This window comes from Neurospora crassa, linkage group II, assembly GCF_000182925.2.
Source record: "Neurospora crassa OR74A linkage group II, whole genome shotgun sequence".
NCBI lineage: Eukaryota > Fungi > Ascomycota > Sordariomycetes > Sordariales > Sordariaceae > Neurospora > Neurospora crassa.
In genome coordinates this window covers 2,870,412-2,892,190 of record NC_026502.1, presented here as the reverse complement: position 1 = coordinate 2,892,190, position 21,779 = coordinate 2,870,412, and the positions used below count along the sequence as shown (strand labels likewise).

Sequence of the window (21,779 nt, the reverse complement as noted above, 5' to 3'; positions counted from 1 at the left end):
GAAAACCCTTTCGGTACTTCTCACACTCGGACCCTTTACTCCCCACAGATTCGCGGATGATGCCCCTCCTTTATTCTTCCCGTCCCTTCCACAACTTCAAGTCTCACAACAAAACCACTGCCTTGACTACCTCACTGCTTACAAGTGATTAGTTCTACTTGTGCACGATCTTTGGTTCCTCTTGGATCTGAGTAGCGGTTTTCTCCGCCGACGAGGATACCAGTTTGGCCAGTTTAGTCGTCGAACATACTTTTTTCGCTTTTCTGTGTCTACCTAACCCCTCACCTTTGTTTGCGCTTTGCAACGTCAGAACTATTGACACGCCATGCTCGGCGCCACTCATCGCTAAGGATGTCACGATATGAAGACGAATCACGGGAAGTAAAACATTGGGTATTGCCCGGCTGTAGCTTCATCCCATACCTTTCCTCCAAGTGAACAAGCTCCCACCACCCCCATCCTATTGCGCGATCTCGCGCCGTTCCGCTGATTTGCATTTCCCCGCGATGCTGCCTTCAGCCCTATGAATGATACGGCACGCTCATTATGTCCTTTCTGATCGCGAACCCTTGTCCTGACCACTCGCCATTCGTGACCACACACCATCCGTCATGCTTGAACGCGTACTGGCTCGCGAGTCTGGACAGCTCTTGCAAACGGCTCATAACAACCCAACGAGTATCCGTGAACGAGGAACGCGCGATCACACCCTACGTGGAGCTCCCATCAAAGTTCACAAGTAGAGCCGCAGGCTAGAGGTAGCTAAACAAAGCTCATCTCTACTCGCGTCTCTTGATTGGTTGGTAACCCATGAATGTATGTATCGGGCCTCGTCTCTAACGCCATTCACCACTGCATTGACCATAGACAGAAATGGCTAAACCGGCTATCTCCCGATTGTAAAAACCACCACGCCCGTTGGCCTAGACACTGATTCCCTTGAGATGATGTAGCATCAACGCCATCGGCTCATCCAGCTTGTGAACAAGTTCGAAGCCACCTTCTGTCCTTCTTCGGGGAGCATCGGGGGCTTGCAGACAAGGTCTAACTCAATGACTCGGTATTTTTTTCTTGCCTCAATGACCGAACACTAGGACTCCCTCCAAGAAGCCGGTGGTAGGTGGCTATATGATGAAAATACATCCCAAGAAGACAAATGACAGCGTAAACACCCAAATCAAGTATCAAACACCAAGCAACTACCACCGCGGCACCCCACAACCAGCATCATCAACATCGTCAGCCACACTTGGCAAGCCCGGCCTACCTCCTACTTTACTTGGGTAAAGAACACGCTATTGACCTCGCAAACGCACTGCAAACACATAGCCCTACACAGACACAGCAATGTCCAGGCTACATCTTCCGCCTTTCTGCCCTTGGAGAAATGTAATCACCAACCTCACAAACACGACCAATTTAACTCAAATCCTGAGCCCTCCCCTCAGCAATCCCCCCATCAGACTGTCGACGTCAGCTCTCTCCTCCTTCCTCCTCTTCAGCATCATCACTCACAGGCATGACTGACAAGATCAATCATCCACCCCTTATGTCCACGGTCTGAGTCGCGAATTGAATTGGATCCATGCCCCGGCGTGATACTTACTTGAGTGCAAAGAAGAACGACGGTGACATGATAAATAGTGTCTTACCGTGGTGAATGGCGAAACGCCAAGTCGGCTCTCGCGGTGTAGGTATTTTGAGGAACACTTGGCGAGTGGATACCAAGAGCCAGCAGTACGCCCGGTGCAATACAAGGGCAGGCAGCAACTGTGAGTTGCCAGGCGATGTCTCCGGATTAAAAGGAGTCGTAGGAATCACGAGTTAGACCAAGATGCGGTGGATTTGGATGTAAGCGTACACATCAAGATTTATTGTATGCGTGCTATCAAGAATGCAATGTCCATTCCATAGACCCTTCCGAAAAACCCCAATTGCCAAATAACTATGCATTTCATTATCCTTGAAAAAATCACATTACCACAACTAAACCATGCATTTCATTATCCTTTCAAACCCAATTACCATGACTGACTACTGCATTCCATTTTTTGGTGCATGTCAAGTCATCATACAATCCCTAATCGACTCTCGCAACCTCTGAATTCCTTTCAGAACGAGAACCGTTTCACTTGGACGCATTCTAAACCTCTCCATGGCTTGAGGTTGTCGCAGAACCACTGTGAACCTCGGGCTTCTCCTCCGCATCCCGCGGTCCCGAAGGGACCTCAGCGTGCCAGTGGGTGGAGTGCCTAGGGCTGACCTTCTGGTTGTACATGGTCTCGATCTCCTCAAGGGTGCGGTCCTTGGACTCGATCACAAAGAGCCAAACGAAAGCGGCGAGGGCAAGGCAGCATCCGGCGAACACCAAGCCATAGAAGTAGCCAATGGAGTCGGTGATGGGGCGCGTGAAGAGGGACATGAGGAAGTTCCACAGCCAGTTGGAAGCGGTGGCCAAGGCCATGGCAGGAGCACGGTAGCGAGCAGGGTAGAGCTCAGCAACGACGGCCCAGACGAGAGGACCCCAAGTGGTGGCAAAGGCGACGATGAAGAAGCAGGAGAAGACAATGAGGACGTTGCCGGCCTGAGGAGTGCTAGCCGGGTTGACGGGGTCGAGCACAAATCTTCCGACGAAAGAGTAGACCAAGAAGCACATGGTCATCCAGAGGGCACCACCGATGAGGGCCTTACGGCGGCCAACATTCTTGACAACCCAGAGACCAGCAACAGTGCATCCAGCGTTGACGGAACCAAGAATGATCTGGGTAACGTAAGAGTCGCTAAGACCAGTAGCCTTGAAAATCGTGGTTCCGTAGTAGAAGAAGAAGTTGGCACCAGTAAGCTGCTGGCCAGACTGAAGAATGATACCGATAAGGGTGCGGCGCAACAGAGCAGGTCCGAAGATCTCGTACCACTTGGTGTCGGCACCAGCCTTCTCCTCCTCAAGCTTCATACGGATCTCATCGATTTGCATGTTGACAGAGCGGGCGCTGGGCTCGAGACCGGCAAGGCGGGCAATGGTGTTGCGAGCCTCGTCCTCGCGACCAACACGGTAGGCATAACGGGGAGACTCAGGAAGGAACAATATTCCGCCACCGAGAACCAAAGCCCAGAGGAAGGAGATACCGTTGGGAATACGCCAAGAGGCGGAGTTGCTGAGGTCGTGAGTACCGTAGTTGATCATCTCAGCGGTCCAGATACCAAGAGTGATGAAGAGCTGGTAGCACGAGACGAGGATACCACGGAGGATGGCGGGCGCGGACTCAGACTGGTACATCGGGACGACGACGGAGAGAGCACCGATACCAATACCGGTGATAAGACGACCGACCGCAAACTGGGCCCAGTGCGTGGTGGAGGCGATCTCGATAATTGTTCCGATGCAGGAGAAAAGGGCGGACGCAGAGATGGCGATACGGCGACCAAGGGTATCCGCAATTCTACCGGCAACGAGCGAACCAAGAAGGGCACCAGCAGGGAGTAGGGCGACAATAGCACCCTGGCGGTATGCTGAGAAGACCCAGCCATCCGCGTCTTGGTAGTTACCGAACCGACGACCGAAGTCTTCCATGTCGAAGAAACCAGAAATTTGACCACTGTTGTCCATAAATGGTCAGTAACCATGTACCATGTCAATGGGGCAACAGGGGTGCCAAGGGAAAACGTACCTGACGTAGCCAAACATGAAGCCACCTACGGAGGCGACAACACCGAGGAAGACGGCACGGAAAGTGACCTTCTGCTCAGCAGCGAGATCGATCTCATCTTGTGATTGGGTCTGCGGCGCAGCCGACTTTTTCGAGAAGAGACCCATTGTTGTGATCGTATCGTTGTATTTATATCCTCAAGTCTTTCATCCGTTGTTCGAGATCTTGGTTGGGTGGAGAAAGGTGGCTGATAACAGCGAAAAGTGGTAGATACTCCAACGACCAAACAGTGGATGGTGGATGGTGGATGGTAGGAGTGTGAACCTTTGAAGGCTTTGATGGAGGAGTGGAAGTTGTTTGAAGAATGGAGGTTCAAAAGAACACGAGATGATGAGAAGAAGTATTCGGAGTGTGGACAGGGCCTTACATTTATGTCCCTCGAGTTGCCATCGGAGCTCCAATTGTTGGATGCTTAAACTGGGGAAAGAAGCAGCTGCGAGTCGGTGAATTGGAAATGACCTAAAAGCTGGGGATCCATCGACGCCGACCCACGCAGTGCATGGCCTAGAAAAGGTCGATCGAGGTTGAAAGAAGCAGGGAAGGTACAGAGGGTTCATGTCAGAAGACCAGACTCCACAATCGACATATGTCGGGTCGCGAGCAGCCTGGAAGGGGGAAAAAAAGAAGGGGGGTGTGCATCTCGAAAGTCTCCCAAAGGACGGGGTGCGTGTGGGTGCGGGAGAGTGGGCGCGGGGGGGCTCGACTGGGGATGCTGATGCAATGCAGAGAGTTACGGAGAAGGTACCATCTCTCCAGCCTGCTCCCACATCTCGCACGTCTGGAGACATCCCCGTACCATTTACCCACATTACGCTAAAAAATCTTCTGCACACTCCCCCAGAGAGCCGAAGAGACCGGGGATCGGGCACCGTTGGCTGTTACAAGACCGTAACGTGAAAAAATGCAATGCCGGTTCAGGTTCTCGGCCCTTCCGTTTGAGAAGTGGAAAGAGAGACGGACGGCCCGACTGCTGTTTCTTGGAACCCAAGGCTTCCCTTCGGCTCTGTCTGGGGGGAAAGGCAGGCTCCAGAGCACGCAGTCGCCATTTCTCCTTGACTTGATGAACTCTGGCCCGGAGTGTTGTGGTCCAGATCCTCAACCAGCGGCAAACCTCACTTTGAAAAATTGACCTCAGATCGTGAATCCAGGTACCTACGGTACCTCTACAATTCCGATGCTGCACTTACATGGCTCCTCTTTCCCGATTGAGGCCAAAGCGCAAGTGCCACCAAATGGAGTACGCCACCAACAAATCGCAAGCGCGCTTCAAAACGATTGGTGCAGTTGCCACATTTTGTTCCGGGCGTGAAACCCTGCTGCAAAACACAAGGCATCCGGTGAGATGGCTCGGCAGATTACTGCAGAATAAAACCGTGATGGTCATCTGGTTTGAAAAGGAGATGGCGACGCCTCATGTATCTGATGATTTCTTTCGGCGGTGGGAGGAAGCGAAGGGGATTCGGGCCCGGTTCAGTGCAGTGCCATGAAGCAATGCGAGAAGGAGAACTCACCCTCAAAATCAGACGCCCGTCGGACGCCCGTTGAGAATACCTACTCTGCGTATGCAAATTACAAAAGTTACAAAGATGAAGTAAGTTTAGTGCCGTCATTGATGCCAAAAAGGCACAATCCCTGGCCGTCGGCATGTCCAGGTAAGGAACGCCCTGGCCCAGGCCTGGAATTTTTCGTCCGCCAACGTTTTTCCAGAGCCTTTGGCAGTTTTCGGATGACGTCGACATTCCTCGAGTCCATTAGCGGGCTCTAAAGTCTTGGCGGTACGTACTGTAACCAAAAGGAGCGGGAATGTGCCGAGATGCGGCTCCTGTCATCCCAACGAAGGCCAATACCCGTCAACCTACCGCGGCGCTAAAACGTCTTGGGGGCACAGCTCCAACGTGCCAACCCAAAAGAAACTTCATCCCATGAAATGATCGCCACAAACTCGTGAAGTGTCACCAGTGTTCCTTTTGCGGTCTCCCAAGAAGCAGAACCCCAGAAGCACCGATGAAGATTACGAGAAACGGCTGCAAGGAACTACACTACACTTTCCATCTGTTTGCAGGGCTTCGACATGGTCAAAAGGGGACCAGTGACGTTGAATCGTAAACCCTCGGCACAACATTCCGAAAACGATGAACACGATCCTGCTGAATCTCATCCAATTTCCGGTCGCATTGGGCCCTAGCCACCTGCGCTTACAAGATCCTGGATGGGGCTCCCTCTGCCAGACACATCCACCAGAAATCCTAGTGTATTCCACTGAGAGGTTTTTGAAGTTTCTGTTCGCTGAATGTTACAGAAACGGACATCATCAAATTCCTCGTACTATGGTAAATTCCACCTGCATGCAAGACGAACGGCTGCGTCAATTACCATGTACACTGTTCCCCTTGCACTGAAACGTGCGTTAGCGCGGAACTTCACTATGCACTCCTCTGCCCAACTCAACCACCACTTCCCCAATTTTGATGCGCAACATTGGTATCAACCCTATGCGCTTCGAGGGCTTCAGATAGTCTGTCCAATTTGTTGCGTTGAGTGCCGTTGTCTCGTTATTTTTCTGTGTTGTTCTACCGACCCCTGTTATTGAGCCGTGCTAGCAAGAGAGCCAGTACGTATTGAAACTGTACAGTTCGGCCAAATTAAAGCCATGCAACCCATCTCACTCGGTTCATGGAGCCTGGACAAGAGATTACCGAGAATACATACTGCGGTTGCGAGCCAAAGTAAAACCCCCTTGTCACGTACCTGGCACGGACCACCACAGCCAACGCTTCGTGAGCACTGTGTGGTCGACGACCTGGCCTACGGGTTAAACTTACCCATATCACCATAGTACACCGTATCCAAAGGATTGGATTCGGCCTCAGCTTGGTTCACACTGTCAGACGTCGGTGTCAGGGCCACCAGGATGAAGCCCGACGAGAACAACCACCAAGTTTACAAATACAGTTGCTACTGCAATGATGACATTGATGATGGTTGAGGCTACTACACTGAAATTCTGCAGAACGAGACTGTAATACCTTCAACATGCTATGGTCTGGGGCTTTTGTCATGCCGACACTGGATTTCCATCAACAAACTCCTAACGGCGCCATGTGCCGTGGCACTCAAGAAACTCGCTTCGAGTTACTACCGACCAGATGTTGTGTCATGTTGCCAGACTGTGTAATTGTCAGAGAATCCGACACGGTCTTGTGTCCTCCAGTCTGGTCCTTCGTAATACGCAGTACAACGTACGGTTTTGACACACGACGGTCAGTCATTGTGGAATGGTGGATCGCAAATCCAAACCGTTTCCAACCGACGACCATGTCCGCGGCCAAACTAATAGAAAAAAAGGGCCGTCTTCCTCCATCAACAACGCAAAGCAGTAATGTAATGGCTCCATCTCATCATAGAAGGCCGGCCGCCAAAACACCGTCCATGTCATGGTATCCTGCCCGCGCTGCAGACGTGGTCTTTGGGCAGACTTGCCGTTGTAATGCATCTGAAGAACATCTTCCCACTGAACAGTTGAACTTTTCCCATTGCCTCTGAACGTGAGAAGCCAGCAAGCGACTACCACTTGCTTGGCAAAAACGTAGCTTTACCGAGCGTGGGCGGTGGTGCACTCGCAGTACCGGTCAGCACCGTTGCCGGGCAATTGTAAAGATGGTGGCATGACGGTGATCTCACTGTCGGTCAAACCGCCGGGTCGCTATTCCCGCGTACGTACTGCGTAGAGTGCCAGATTGCCAGGGGCAGAATCACTCCAAGATCAGCTGGCCAAGGAAAAAAGTGGGAACACCCGAACTCCGATCCAATCACGAAGACCATATTCGTCAGGGGACCGGAACTTTGCTGCCGTTCTCGCGGCTGTTTCAAAGCGGCTGACAAAACACCTCGAAACCGCATTCAAAAAGGCAAAAACAGACGCCCAATTCGACATATCCTGTCGCTTCGTTTTGGTCAACCGCCGTGCACTTGCTCGAAACTCTGCTTTCTCGACAAAACTTTTTTTTTGCCGCGAAATCTCTTCCTCCTGCGCGTCTCCTGTTCATTTTTTGCAAACACCATGGCCTGAGCTGCGCTTCATTGGTGGAGACCGAGGCTCCATCGCTTGGAGACCCTTATCGGCCCGTCTCCAGTGCCAACACTCCCAAATCAAGAACACCGAAGGGATTCCGTGAGCATTGTGGACTTGCAGTGCAAGGTCGCAACCTCAAAACATCCACCACGTCGTCGTCGAAAAAAACGCAAAAACGGAGTTCCGTACCAGGGGGTCCAATTTCGCCACGCTGATGCCGTGTTTTTTTTCTGAACTGTGCTGACGCCGTTCCGCCGTCCGCCTGACCAACCCAAATTTTCTCTTACCCCGGATGGGAGGATCCAATGGAATCTTGTCGTACCTCCGCCGGCTCGGGGAATTGTTGTGCCTCGGTGATCGGGTAACAGGGCCGCTAACCGCGCTGCGCTGCTGTGTGTGTCGTGTGATGTACCGTTGCGTCGTCGCACCCCCTTTCTTTTCGTTGGGCTGTGGGGGATCGTCTGTCTCTGCTCTGGTCCCAGGGGGTAGCTCGAGATACGGAGTCGGCAGCAATATGGGGATGCGATGGGGAGTGGTGAGATTCTCGGACCTGGAGTACTGGAGATGCGTTGGAGCCGGAGACGGGGTGTTCGAGAAGCCAAAGGGCCATCGGGTCGCTGCGGGATGTTGGGGAAGCTGGACGCGGAGAGAATCTGAGTGTATCGTGGTCACCTCCCGAATCGGGTGCGATTGGTTCGTGCGTTTCTCGAGATTCCTTCCATGTTGCGACTGCGACTTTTGCGATTTGAACAGGCTCAACGAGCATTACTTCGCCAGGTGTCACTTCTTCACGCGAAATAGGGCATTGCAATCACTTATACTGCTCAGTGTTCCAGCTCGACAATGTCATGGCCCGAGGAACTATGAGCAGCTGTTACCGAGTCGGCTGTAGGATAAACAGCTGCCCGGCCTCTAATTGGCTGGGTATTTTGGATAAATAGATGCATTTAACCGGAACGTGGTCTCGTGAGCATTTTCAGAGGCCCAGAGCGAAGAAAAGGGAGGCAATTTCCTTGCGAAACACAACTTGAGGCTCTTTTGTGGACTCCCACGTCATTCGCACACATTTCGTCAGTCAATCATTTTCCTGCTTGCGATGACAATCCTCTTTTTTTTACATCATCTTGAACTCTCACAGCATTCACTTCAACCAACTTTCTGGTTTTGGTACCCCGCGAGCTCACCCGCAACCTTGGAAATGGCCACGATGTACCGCTGCATGTGTCCACTCGGGGGCCTTTACGCGGGGAAAAGGGGACGAAAACGAGGGGAGAGAGTGGGAGAAAGTGGGTTCCTTTGCGCCGTTTTTCACTCCAGTCGGCACGCGGCGCTGTGAACAAGGTAGGTAAGATGGGGGGGGGTTTTCAGAGGGGCGCCCCCTGGGGCTTGCCCGCCCGCCAGTGCGTCCATCCCCAGGCCTCTCCACGATTTGACCGCACGCACGCACGCACGCGTAGTAATGAGGGTCACACACAAAGGCGGGAGCGGGCGTGCCATTTTCCTGGCTGCACTGCAAAATTGCGGAGCACTTGCGCCTCACACCCGGCCCGACTGGACAGACCCGCACGGCCACATCAAGCGTCATGTCGGGCGTCAATTGGGGCTTGCGCCCTCGAGACCGGGCCTCGTCAAAACCAGAAAATGATCTGCCACGTGTGGCCGCCAGTTCATGTATGGTGTGCTGTGCGTCGTTGCAGTCTGTGCTGCAACACACCGTGAGCTGGGCTCCGGAGCTTGCCCACTTGTGCAGCCCATCCCCGCGGAGTCCCCAGAATCCAAGAATCAAGACAGGACCCTTCCCACTTGCTTGGTTCTGATGATGAAACGGTTGCCAAAACCAGGATTTCAACGGCGCCGACTGGCTTTCAGGGTCCGGTGATTGTCCGGAGCAAATCACCGGCATGAGTATTCACACAGCCTGAAGCTGCGAAATGCTCTTTGTGCAATTCTAATTTCCTTTTTATTTTCTCTTTTTTCATCATTGCTAACAGAAAGACATAGGCAGAACATTGCTGCTGCTGCTGCTGCTGCTGCTGCTGCTGCTGCTGCACAACAGCATCAAAAACCGCACAGCCCCGGCATTGGATTTCAATGAAAAAAATGGGTCAATTTGACAACACTGCGACTTCGCACACCCGATATCGGAGACACATTTTTATTGCTATGGTTCGATGCTGCGCTACGACCCCATGGGGAAACGTGGAATTGGCGCTTGAAAAAGCTGAAGGATTTGGATCTCAAGTGACTTCAATCCTGTCGCTTCCGTCCTCGTTGCGCGGTTGACAACTTGGAAAGTTCGGGCAGTGGCTTCAGGGCGCACTGGGAGATCCGTTATTCGGCTGCCAAGGCAACCAACCACAGCGTGTCGAACTCCAAATTCAGCCCAGTGGAGCACCTGGCCTCAAGTCCTGAGCTCTGTTCACGTTCAATGAACTTTGAAAAGCTGTTGAAGAGACATGCAAAAAAGTGACCATATCCAGAAAGCAGGTTTCTGCTCCGTGTTGTGGACATACGGGGAAGTACTTCAGGGCCACTTTTCCAGAAACCCCCCCTTCGAAGCAACTTCAGGTGTCGGGTCCCGGAACACGCCCCAGATCTGGAGGCAGAGATCCCCGGATCCCCAGATCTGACCCCACGAAAAGAGGGCCGGATGGAGACGATACACACGAGCAAACACCACCTGACGTCTTTCTTCCTCTACCTTGCCTTGCTTTTACCTTCCTCTCCGTTCCGTTCTTTTCCTCTCCGTCCCGCGGTTTATGCTCATTTCAGCCCCACGGAGAGGGAAGGAGCATGGATGCAGGACACGGGGAAGTGTCTCAACCAGGACAACTCAAAGCTGAGTTCGATCAAGTGATTGTTCCCAATCGGATCCGCTGCATCATATTGCCCCTCCTTACTTGGGCGTTTCCATGGTGAAGGTGGAATGCTCCAGTTTTACCCGGTTCGCCTTGACTCTGCCACGTCCACGCAGCTTTTGCTGCAGGAGATGATGCTTATCTGCCGGTCACCTTTGGAAGCTTTCGTGAGAGACCAGAGCACAAGATCAAGAGGCGTGATAGGCTCAAGGTATGGTGGCTTCCACTAGCAACCCCATTTTCCATGTTCGGATCGGACCGTCGACGACGACATCTGCATGTTTTGATCTTTGTCGATCCGGATTTCACGTGGCGTCATGATCCCTGGGTAAAGCTATGTATGGACTGTTACACGAGAGCAGTCCCAACATTCCCTGATTCCACATCTGACACCAGATGTGAGTCCATCAACTTTTGCACACATGGTTGAGAATTGTTGCTGGGTGGATACCACGTCAATCACAGGCTGAGCCTGCAAGCCTGAGATGAAGCCAGCCCTCATCCCTATATTTTAGAGCTTAGGGCCATTGCTGTCTCGAGCCCACGTGTACCCTCTGCTGTACACTACAAGAGTAGCCAGGGTACTTTAGGGCAGGACGGTATGGTATAAATCATACATAACGTATGACTGTGCGTTTAGAACGGGTGGGAGGATGGCGCTGAAGGTGTCTTTCAAACACTTCAATTCTCGTCTCTGTTCAAGTGCTTTGTTATTTCCTTTGGTGTTGTCCGGCAGATCGAGTTTTGATCACGCAGAATATTCAACAGTGTCTTGATAAAGAACAAACCGCTATGGATCGGTCATGTTGGTCATTCTCTTCGAGACCACTGTGTTAGGCTTTAAGGCTGTAGTTCGAAAATTGTTAATCTCTCGTCTAACATGATTCTCGAATGTGTTTGAAACTCCGGGAACAAGTCAAGCAGCCTGCTTGATAAGCTAAACCCGACGAATATATATTGATCCGTCGGATTTTCTACCACCATGTTAACCTGGGAAATGAGTCGAAATCCTGCTCGACTTTTTCTATGTGAGATGGCTGAGGACTGACGGAGCTGGCAATGAAGGCAATGGAGTCACAGTGAATCCTCAACTTGAACTTGAACTTGAACCTGAACTTGAGGTGAGTGAGTAGGCTAAATCACAAACCTGACTGAATTGCCTTGAACTTACACAAGTGATGAAATTTTCTGGATGTCCTACTATCACAGCTTGACAGGGATGGATACCATGTGCAACGATTGTACTACTGATGGATAACTTGAATTGTCAACAAGAAGTTGAAGAAGGAGGGTAATTCCAAAGGGGGACGAACGCTCGATGGAGAAGACTGCCGTTCTTACCCTAATTATAGAAATAAACGAAGGTAACAAAACCAAACCCAGAAAACAAATTATCTCGACCTATCCGTAAGGATGAAGCCACCCATAGAAGTTACCTCGTACATGAGGCCTGTAACAGCACGGCTGATGCTAGCCGTCGAACCTGCTACTAGATTGGTACCTCGGCAACTCGGGAATGACATGTTGACGAGTTGACGTTGTCACAATGAAGGACCGACAATAAGAAGGGGAAGAGGAGAAAGATTTATGGGCTATGTTAAGGTCCTGGGAGGAGACCATTAGTATGCTTCTGGAACTGGAGTGTTAGGTACCTACTCACTTGGTGCTTATTTTTTTGGAATTACTATGATCGACTTAGAATGACCCGATATCTCTAGAACTTCAAGAACGCCCGTGGGATACTAATTATCTACAATTGAACAAACTCTAAGTATTACGTTTACGAAATATGTAGATAAAGTCTGTTCAAGTTTCAGGTCAACTTATCTAAGTTGTAATGATATGTGGCAATGAAAAAAAAAAAAAAAAAAAAAAAACATGAAGCGACAGTAAGTCGATCCAAGAACGGCGAACTAGCTTCAAGTTATTGAATGAGCCTTTTCATGATGGGAGAATACTTTGAGTATGGTTCAGGATTTAGTCCTTGAAGTTGTCTAGCCCTTACAAACATACTTAATGGACTCATCTGCTCATCCATGATAGATGTTCAGCTGATGTTCTTCAAGATAGTCCTAGTCTACTAGTGAACCCTGGAAAAACAGAATCGGACAGACAACATCAAAATGCCCAACAACCACTTCACGTGTTGTAAAAAAAAAAACATATTGCTACCTCTACATTTGATGTACGACCTTGTAGCTAGGTAGTTTTCCCATATCTGTACAGTTTTTATTGAAGAATTTAACTTTGATTCCATGCACAAGCACACCTATCCATGCACAAGCACACCTATGTGCGGACTTACCTACACATGATGAAGAGGCACAAGAAAGAAAAATAAAAAGAGAAACTGGAGCAAGCTAAAGTAACAAGTATTAAAAGTACTGACAAAAGACTCGACAGGGTTACATCATACTGGTAAGGTGCTTCGGGTGTATCCACAAGTTCAGACGAAGCATGAAATCCGAAATGTTTTACGCTCAGACTCACCATCCCTCCCCCTTTCCCCCCCATCTTTTTGATCGGGGGTCTCCCACCGGTGTTCCCGTGTCAGGCACATTTTAAGGAGCAAAGTTCGCCACTACTTGGGATCAGCTGGGGAGGGGGTGTGTGCAGGTGGTTGGCTGCCACCATGGGATGTAGATCATGTTCTTCCATGACGTTCCTGGAACAAACGGGATAGAGCTGGATGGAGGTAGATCGTGTTGTCATCAAGTTCCGTCTCCATATTTGAGCTTGACTAGTATGTAGATGTACATATGTCGGATGTCCGTAGGCACACAAATTATGCTTATGCACAATAGATGCAGTGGGCTTGGGAATTTTTCGGTCTGTTAAGCATATACATATAAACTGCTTTGGGATTGTCAAGATGCGAGTATTGAAAACACGGACAGGAGTTTCGGTCACACTACATATCTGTCCTCTCCGCGAACCGCATGTTTCGCTGGCGCATCAACGCATGGGTCCCTTCTTCGAGCGAACAGTTCAATAAAAGGCCCCAGCTCGCCCAGCGGCCAAGGTCTCAAGCAAAACTGGGGCAAGCCCACCGGACGCGACGAGCACGCGATTCCCGTTCCCACGTACACAGAAAACACGTGTTAAAGACACAGCAATAGATGGCAGACAGCATTTTCACTCGAGACAAAACAAAGACTAAACAGTTTGGAATCACCCTCCAGAAAACCCAGAGGGCGTTTTGAGTCAATTAAGCGCTCAAAAAATTGCAAAAGTAGTAACACCCCTATTGTGAATGACCCCTTGATGTGATGTACAGAGCATGTGATAAAAAAGAGACCCCTCCTTTGCGCGTAAAGAAACCCGAAAAATGACAATCGTGAGATGGAACGCTGCGACCAAGTGAAGTGTGGTGCAAAAGAGGACCGAACATCAACCGCCCTCCTTTTCCCCCATCCTAGATGTCGTGTTGTTGCCGGTTGTTTAATGTGGGTGGTGGCGGTGGTGGCGGTAGTGACATCATCGTCATCATCATGATAAAAGACGACGACTTTGGTGGTATATAAAACATCATGATGATTGTGTGTTGGTGATGGGAGAAGACGTGATTGTGATTTGCGTCGTCGTTATGGTGAAGAAAAAAGAAAAAAGACACGCTGGCTAATGACGGCGAGACATTTAACCACCGAAACCGTAGAGGGTACGGCCCTGGCGCTTGAGGGCGTAGACAACGTCGAGGGAGGTGACGGTCTTGCGCTTGGCGTGCTCGGTGTAGGTGACGGCATCACGGATGACACCCTCGAGGAAGGTCTTGAGGACACCACGGGTCTCCTCGTAGATCACTGTTGAAGGTTGACATGTTAGTTGACCATCCATGGGATACAGGGATTGCTCGAAGATCATAACGTACTGGCAGAGATACGCTTGACACCACCACGACGAGCGAGACGGCGGATAGCGGGCTTGGTGATACCCTGGATGTTGTCACGAAGAATCTTGCGATGGCGCTTGGCACCGCCCTTTCCGAGGCCCTTGCCGCCCTTGCCGCCTGATGAAGAGATACGAGTCAGTCATGATGTTACAACACACGGTGTCGGCGATCTTCGAGACAACTTACGTCCAGTCATTTTGATATGTGTTGGGGGGTGAAAGTGAAAGTGGTGTAGGTGGTAAGGCTGAAGCCGGTCGTTTGGGAGATTGGAAGTCGTTCGTGGAAGGTGGGAAGAAGGCGGGGAAGAGAGCGGACTTTAAGTACGGGAACGCGGTTGCGGCATGCAGGGCGGTGGGAATCAAATCAGATCACTGATCTTGTTGATGATTGGTTCAACAAAGGCTCTGGAGCTCCACTTTGCGCAAACTCCGTCAACTCCCTTGGCTGATTTTGGGAGACGCGGTTCCGAGGCGCACGTTCCTTGCAGGGGAACGGACGACACAACACGCAGCCTGAAGACGTGCAGTCCCACCTCGAATCAACATCAGCCAATGAACATTTCCCCACGATTCGCATTTTCAGAGTGGTTCACCTCGCGCATCAAGGTGAACACTAATAAATAGTCGCTAAACCCAAACAGGCCTTTTGCTCTCAGCTGCTAAACAAGGGTCGTCTATTTTCGCCGGAGCAGCACAGGGATTGACCATCGGTACGTACCGTTCGGGTGGCACATCCAGAGATCCGGGGGACCGCATCCAAAACTGCCTGGTGAAGTGGCAGGGCAGCAACACTCTGGCACTCGCTGGGCAGCAGTTTCACGTCAGTGTCACAGCCCAGTCACCAGCGAGTTCTACTTTGTTATCCTGACACACCACCTTCACCACAGAGGGGTGACCCGCAGTGAACATCCATTCTCCCTTCTGGATACCGTACCATGTGCATCAGTCGGTCGGTCCCATCAGCCTTGTCGTCTTTTTAGCGGAAAGACCCATCCGGGACCTGAGAGTGGCAACTCTACAAACCCCAGTAGTCTTCTTAGTCATTCGAAAAGGGTTGACGGAAGGGTTCCAGTCCTGGACGAGGCATGCTCTTGTGGTATGAATTGTGGCGTTGAACCTTCCACGTCAGAGCACACTCTGAAACAAAGAGAAATGTGTATGTGGCATTCTGTAGATCTGAACTGCTATGGCTGCCTCTCGTCCTCTGTGATAAGTGACTGTTACGATGGCTGTCGCGAAGAGACTGTAGTGGAAAGTACCTCTACTGTTCGTTACAGCAGTGGACAGACTCCCCATAAAGAAGCCAGAGCTGTGAAACATCTACATGCGGGCTTTTCGTGACTGAATGGTAGATGTGACTGTACATAAAGCAAGCATTGAACTTGCGATCTTGAGTGTTCCAGTTGGTCCAGAGACTTTGAGGAGCCAAACGGGCACCTGTACCCAATAAGTTCAAACCGAAACAGTGAACAAAGAAAGCAACTCTTCGGGCTATTCTAGCAAGCGCTCTGTCGCATGAGGCAGTCCTTCCATCTTGACGATCCTCTCTCAAGCTTCAACCTCCTATAGGTATGCTCCCTGTACGTAATGGCATCTATGGCCTTGTATGTGATTCCTTGCACAACGGAGGAATTGGGCTGGACCTGGTGCCAGGCATGCAAATCTTTAACCTTCAGGAGCATTCACCTTCCCAGCCCTATGGGTGAATGTTGGGTTTGTACCTTTGTACCTTTGATTTGGTCTTGTGTCCATTCACCCATTCCACAGACGGGCAATGTTGCACGCAGTGAATTATTAGACGGCTGGAGTGCCGAACTACGAATGCGTTAGTCGCTCGGTGTTACTACTAACCCCAGCTTTAAGGTGGCCTGTGCGTCGCTATTTAAGATATTTGGACCAATCATAATTCTGCAAACCCGCGTCGGCAGAGCACGCTCCAATTAAGCACCCAAAACAGCGCTGTTTTGCCAGCAAAACCAAGGGCAGTTATCAGTGCAAAACGAACCCCGGTTCAGCCCCCGGTTTGGTCGCCCGCAACCAAAAAAAAATAATGGGAGTTGCAAATCAACCAGGAAAAAGCGGAATGAGCAAGGAAGGCGAAAAAACCGAAAGGCAGCAGCCACACAACGCGCCGCACCACCCATTCACCCAAATCAGCCAGCACCTGACCCCGGTCCGCACATACATAAACCTCGCACCCCCCACCACTTTTTCCCCTTTCCACTCCCGCCTCTCCTTCTAGTCATCAACCAGTCTCGACCACCAGCGCAGGTCATCACTTAATCATCGCTCATCCATCAAAAAACACGTTATCAACACACATAAACCATCACAATGGCCCGCACTAAGCAGACCGCCCGCAAGTCCACCGGTGGCAAGGCCCCCCGTAAGCAGCTCGCTTCCAAGGCTGCCCGCAAGTCCGCCCCCTCCACCGGCGGTGTCAAGAAGCCCCACCGTTACAAGCCCGGTACCGTCGCTCTCCGTGAGATTCGTCGCTACCAGAAGTCCACTGAGCTTCTGATCCGCAAGCTCCCCTTCCAGCGTCTCGTAAGTTTATGATGCCTGTCCCCAACATGTCACTTTCCTTTCACGTTGCTAACGCGTCGCTACCCAGGTCCGTGAGATTGCCCAGGACTTCAAGTCCGACCTCCGCTTCCAGAGCTCTGCCATCGGCGCTCTCCAGGAGTCCGTCGAGTCTTACCTCGTCTCTCTCTTCGAGGACACCAACCTCTGCGCTATCCACGCTAAGCGTGTCACCATCCAGAGCAAGGACATCCAGCTCGCCCGCCGCCTCCGCGGTGAGCGCAACTAAGCGACTCTTCGATATGGAGTAGTTTGCTTTGGGTTTTCGGGGTAGTCTAGTCAGATTCTGGGGTTATATCACGGGGCGGTCATGACAACTTTTCTCGCGTCACACTTCGCACTACATTTGGGAATGCGCGTCTGAGTTGATGGATTTTCATTCACGGCACAACACATGGGGGGTAATCCGGCGTTCTTGATTGCGATGATACTACATTTTCTCTCTCTTCATCTTAGTACTTGATGGCTTGTACATTACAACGCGGGCACAGCGGCTGGCGAGCACCGGAACAAAAGGACGGATGGCTTTGCACGGCAGCGCTGATGGCGGATTTGGTCTAATAAAGGGCCTGGTTCATGATCACACGATACCCTGTCGACAGACATTGCACGTTTACCTTTTTCTTCTTCCTGACAACCATTCTCACCACCGTATGCCTGCCTGCTTTGATGATAGATGAGAATGGAGTTTTGGAGCAAGCGCAAATCATGGGAGTTTAGCTACCTAGCGATTTAGGACTACTACAAACATCGCTATGAATGCCAGTAGTCGTAGAAGTGACAAACGCGTTCAAGTTGCATTCATGTTCACGCGACGTGACTTTGACATAAACATCACTGTGACCCGCATATTGAGACGCGTCCGTTCGCACTTGGTTGTGACAGGGTTCGCCCTTCGTCGGTCCACCGAGCCGCGCGTGGAAATGCTCCACCCGATGGGTTCTGTGGAGATAATCGTTCATCCAGGTCTTGATCCATGACAGACCTGACAGCCTGTTGTGAGTTATGATGGCTTCAGCAATACTAGGTTATGTTCATGATGCACTCGGTCGAAATGGTCGATGATGCGTAAATGTATGATCTTGTCTTTGGGAATACCTTCATCACATCAACTACCACTACCGCTTATTACAGCTTCACAACTGCACAGCCTGACCCATCATGCCTGCCTGTCCTGTGATCCCACGTCTCCCTCTCACAGCTTCACTCAACCACCTTCCTCCCTCCTTCACCCCTCACAAAACCGACTTCCACCCTCCATTCCCACTCGCCTCCTTATCCAGCGCCAAAAACTGCACCACCTGTCCCAAATGATCAACCCCCCAAAACCCCTCCGTCTCCCCTTTCGTGTTGGTGCATGTGAACCAAGGTAACCCAAACGCCCCCTCCGCAAACGCCTTATCCGTGTTCTCCACCAATCTCTGCTTGACTTCGGCAGTCTGCGCTGCTCCCAACACCTTATCCGCCGCTTCTTCCCCACCGAGGGAAGAGGCAAGGACGGAGCGCAGTTGAGCGGGTTCGTAGATGGGCTGACCGAGGGCCCAGAAGGCTTTGTAGAGGGCGTCGAGGGCGGCGATGACGGCGGATTGGGACTGAGATGATGAAGCTTCGATGCCGGCTAGGACCCGCTGGACAGGGAGCGTGTTGGGTGGGAAGTTGGGCGGCATGTCGGTAACGATGGGAACGGAGAAGGCGTGGGCCCAGCGGAGGCGTTCGACGTTGATCCATTTGTCTTTGTTTTTGATCTTGATGGGTGGGGTGTTGGAGCACTGCGGCGGCGGGTGGGTTAGTTTGGTGTGTTTGTTAGTGATGATGATGAATGGAGAGAGTGGGATGGATGAGACAGACGGACCTTGTTCATCAAGCCACCGAGGAAGATGGGCACGTATTTGATGTCGACATTTTTAAAGATAGGGTCGTTCTGAAAGGTGGAGATATGACATGAGCGATTCGTTGCTTGCTTGATTCTATTTGAACCGATGAACTTGCAGGTTAGTTGTACATACCCGCAGAATGTGATACGCCTCGTATGCGAACGGGCTGACAGTATCGAGGTAGAGCGTGATCTTGGGCTTGGGAACCATTGTGTCTGTCAGCTTAGTGCTGGACCGAAAAGGAGGAATACCAGATAGTTTGGTCTGTGATGAAGACAACTAGCACCGAAACAGTTTGATGACAAACAGCTTCCCAGGAGGTATTTATATGGTGACACCAAAGGAATACCCCGTGACGAGTCTAGCCCGGGTTTTGGAAAACAATGACAGACAAGAGCCGAGGTGGTGAGAGTTAATCCCGATTGCAACCCCTCACTCTATAGCTCGCCTTGTGTGGGGAAACAACAAACCAGGAAACTAAGATCCCCATGGGGTGCGCAGATCTCATCCACGATGCCGGTCTTCCATCACTGCACGAATGTCAATGACTTTAAGGCGACCCGTGTTCATAACTCTCAAGTTACTCGTGTTGTTTGTTTTATTCATGGTCTAGCGGAGCTAAGTATGATTCTCTCTCTCTTTTCGTCCAACAAAACCGGATCATCATCCGACTGGCAAAAAAGCAGACTGTATCCTTTTTCAACATCGTAGTTATACATGACTCGGCGTGTTCTTCGCCTGCGTCCAAAAGTTCTCCATCTTCATCTGAGACAGAAACTCTCTGGCCTCCTGGTCCGTCTCACACACTTTGCTGCTCCACTTCTTGAATGACTGCGTCTTGGACTCGCCCTCAAATATGAGTTGGCACTTGTTATTCGACAAGTCCTTCAACATGCCTTGCTCATCCTCCGCTTTTAGCCACTCCCTCACCGCCGCGCCGGACGCGCTGGGTTCCCTATCAAGCGAGGGCACGCTCTCGGTCCAGTCGATACGGCGCATCATAAGCTTCTTGTAAGCGTTAACGCTGTGCTCGCCGCCCTCTACAATCACGAGGCAAAACTTGGGGTGCATGATACACGCGCCCGTGAGCGCGTGTTGTTGGGCATTTTGTCCAATCTTGAAGCGGTGCTTGCCATTGGCTAGACTACCAATCTTGAAGACGAGCGTATGGACGCCCTTTTGTACGTCCTTTTGCTGGTTTTGAGCGAGCTTTTCGTGCCGTTGCTCCTTTGTGAGCTTGCGCTCCTCGTTGGACTGCATGTGCTTGTCGAAGCGCTCCTGGATCTCGCGGTTGACGCGCGCCTCGACAGCCGTCGGGTCCTTGACAGCTTCCTCGCCCAGCACGCGCATCAGGTTCGACTTCTTGACCTTGGGTGGCGGGGCCGGTTCCAGACCGAGACGGATCTTGGCTTGCTTCTCCTTAAGCTCCATCATGCGGCGTTGGCGGCGCAGTTTCTGTTGCTCCTTGGGTGTAAGGTACATGGGTTTCGGCTCAGCGGCGAGCTTGTCCTGCGGTGGCTCGATGGCGACTGGGTGCTGAATGTATATGGTAACAACGCTGTCGGGGGTGTTGACTTTTATCGAGTCGGGAATGTTGCTGTAGTCATTGCCGTCGATGAGGCCCTGATCCCACCATTCCACATCCGGGGGCGCCTCTACGACAAAGGCCTTCTCGATGTCTCGGTCCTCGTCCAGTCCTGCTTTCCTGGCCTGCTCCGCAATCCTCCTCTTCATTTCCTCCAAGGCGGCCTGTCTCCGTAGCGCATTCGCCTGGGCAATGTACTTGCCCTTCTGGTTGAAGATGAGCTGTCGTGGCTCTTTGGGCTTGCCTTGTGGTCCATGGCTGCTGGTGTCTAGGTAAGGGTTGGCTCGGGGCTGGCCTGTTGTTGTTGCCGAAGGCGTTCGGTGCTCCTTTCTGTTGAATGATTCGGCAACTTTCTGGGCGGCTCGACGACCTGCTGCGGCGGCCGCGAGAGAGTCCCCGGGTTTGATGGGTGCGCCGAGGTCTGCGAGGGCAGGATGCAGTGGTGTGTTCAAGCCGCCCTTTGCTTTGGAGCCTCCGACTGCTGCAGCGACACGAGCCTTGAGTGCGGCCATGCGATCAGCGGCGGACTCGGGCTTCTGAACTCGTGAAGTCGCGTCATGGCGGGGGCCTAGCCCGCTTGGCTGTCCTCGATCCATGTTGATGTGAAATGCGGGCTGTCTGATAAGAAGAGTCGGTTTGTCGAGTGATACAGGAAGAGGTCGAGGTTCTTCTTAAAGTTGCCGGGATGTGGTGACCAGGCGCGAAGGTCGGGAGCTGGAAGCTACACTAGATCGAGTTTACTATGGCGAATGGCGCCGCGCTTCAGGTGGTGTAATGGGTACCAATTCTCAGGTGGATGAATGTGGTTCGCAATATCGATCTCAGATTCCTGCCCTAGTCAGGTCCCGGCCCTGATGGTTGAGATCCGTCGAGGTCCCGTTGTGATGGAAAGTATAGGTAGATTTGAAAAATGAGGTCGAGGAAACAAAACAAGACGTGGTAGTTTGCAATGACGATAGCGACGACAAGGAACCCAGTGGAATGCCTGAAAGCGAATGCCCGGATTGAACGTGAAGGAGAAGGAGGCCACTGCTGACTGCACTGCAAGAGTGTTGAATCAGTGGACGGGATCTACTAGAGGTACCTAGCGAAATGGAGTCCCGTCAGCCAAGGAAGCCAGCCGGGCCACCGCCCACCGAGATGCCCGCTGGGCTTATGTACACTACCAGTACGAGTTCCCCACAGGCGTAGCAGCAGATTTTGCCGGCCGCG

General features: G+C 51.6%; 6 protein-coding genes across 6 annotated transcripts; 2 read left to right on the top strand and 4 right to left on the bottom strand.

Moving 5' to 3' along the window:
• Nucleotides 1–1,797: 1,797 nt before the first annotated feature.
• NCU01633 (hexose transporter HXT13) lies at nt 1,798–4,465 on the bottom strand. The gene is made up of 2 exons (XM_950908.3): nt 3,669–4,465; nt 1,798–3,596 (listed from the first exon to the last, which is right to left on the bottom strand). The coding sequence occupies exons 1-2, from the start codon at nt 3,812–3,814 to the stop codon at nt 2,144–2,146; spliced, it is 1,599 nt and encodes a 532-aa protein (XP_956001.1). The 5' UTR covers nt 3,815–4,465; the 3' UTR covers nt 1,798–2,143.
• A 2,196-nt stretch (nt 4,466–6,661) lies between these two features.
• Nucleotides 6,662–7,445, top strand: NCU16562 (hypothetical protein). Its single transcript, XM_011395398.1, has one exon. It carries the CDS (start codon nt 6,741–6,743, stop codon nt 7,248–7,250), a length of 510 nt encoding a protein of 169 aa, XP_011393700.1. The 5' UTR covers nt 6,662–6,740; the 3' UTR covers nt 7,251–7,445.
• A 6,005-nt stretch (nt 7,446–13,450) lies between these two features.
• hH4-1 (histone H4-1) lies at nt 13,451–14,841 on the bottom strand. The gene is made up of 3 exons (XM_950909.3): nt 14,713–14,841; nt 14,506–14,643; nt 13,451–14,437 (listed from the first exon to the last, which is right to left on the bottom strand). The coding sequence occupies exons 1-3, from the start codon at nt 14,720–14,722 to the stop codon at nt 14,274–14,276; spliced, it is 312 nt and encodes a 103-aa protein (XP_956002.2). The 5' UTR covers nt 14,723–14,841; the 3' UTR covers nt 13,451–14,273.
• A 1,702-nt stretch (nt 14,842–16,543) lies between these two features.
• Nucleotides 16,544–17,950, top strand: hH3 (histone H3). Its single transcript, XM_950910.3, has 2 exons — nt 16,544–17,072; nt 17,140–17,950. The coding sequence occupies exons 1-2, from the start codon at nt 16,860–16,862 to the stop codon at nt 17,335–17,337; spliced, it is 411 nt and encodes a 136-aa protein (XP_956003.1). The 5' UTR covers nt 16,544–16,859; the 3' UTR covers nt 17,338–17,950.
• Nucleotides 17,951–18,118: 168 nt separating this feature from the next.
• NCU01636 (2-hydroxychromene-2-carboxylate isomerase) lies at nt 18,119–19,418 on the bottom strand. The gene is made up of 3 exons (XM_950911.3): nt 19,115–19,418; nt 18,961–19,029; nt 18,119–18,877 (listed from the first exon to the last, which is right to left on the bottom strand). The coding sequence occupies exons 1-3, from the start codon at nt 19,190–19,192 to the stop codon at nt 18,344–18,346; spliced, it is 681 nt and encodes a 226-aa protein (XP_956004.2). The 5' UTR covers nt 19,193–19,418; the 3' UTR covers nt 18,119–18,343.
• A 7-nt stretch (nt 19,419–19,425) lies between these two features.
• Nucleotides 19,426–21,665, bottom strand: NCU01637 (U4/U6 small nuclear ribonucleoprotein). The gene has a single exon (XM_950912.2). The coding sequence runs from the start codon at nt 21,161–21,163 to the stop codon at nt 19,694–19,696; it is 1,470 nt and encodes a 489-aa protein (XP_956005.1). The 5' UTR covers nt 21,164–21,665; the 3' UTR covers nt 19,426–19,693.
• Nucleotides 21,666–21,779: the final 114 nt, after the last annotated feature.

Coding starts and splice junctions, on each gene's coding strand:
- hH4-1 (XM_950909.3), bottom strand. Junction 14,438..14,505: donor TGTCAAGCGTATCTCTGCCA/GTACGTTATGAT, acceptor AACCTTCAACAG/TGATCTACGAGGAGACCCGT.
- hH3 (XM_950910.3), top strand. CDS start 16,860: ATGGCCCGCACTAAGCAGACCGCCCGCAAGTCCACCGGTGGCAAGGCC. Junction 17,073..17,139: donor AGCTCCCCTTCCAGCGTCTC/GTAAGTTTATGA, acceptor GTCGCTACCCAG/GTCCGTGAGATTGCCCAGGA.
- NCU01637 (XM_950912.2), bottom strand. CDS start 21,163: ATGGATCGAGGACAGCCAAGCGGGCTAGGCCCCCGCCATGACGCGACT.
- NCU01636 (XM_950911.3), bottom strand. CDS start 19,192: ATGGTTCCCAAGCCCAAGATCACGCTCTACCTCGATACTGTCAGCCCG. Junction 19,030..19,114: donor AGGCGTATCACATTCTGCGG/GTATGTACAACT, acceptor TCCACCTTTCAG/AACGACCCTATCTTTAAAAA. Junction 18,878..18,960: donor TCGGTGGCTTGATGAACAAG/GTCCGTCTGTCT, acceptor CCGCCGCCGCAG/TGCTCCAACACCCCACCCAT.
- NCU16562 (XM_011395398.1), top strand. CDS start 6,741: ATGCTATGGTCTGGGGCTTTTGTCATGCCGACACTGGATTTCCATCAA.
- NCU01633 (XM_950908.3), bottom strand. CDS start 3,814: ATGGGTCTCTTCTCGAAAAAGTCGGCTGCGCCGCAGACCCAATCACAA. Junction 3,597..3,668: donor TTCATGTTTGGCTACGTCAG/GTACGTTTTCCC, acceptor TATGGACAACAG/TGGTCAAATTTCTGGTTTCT.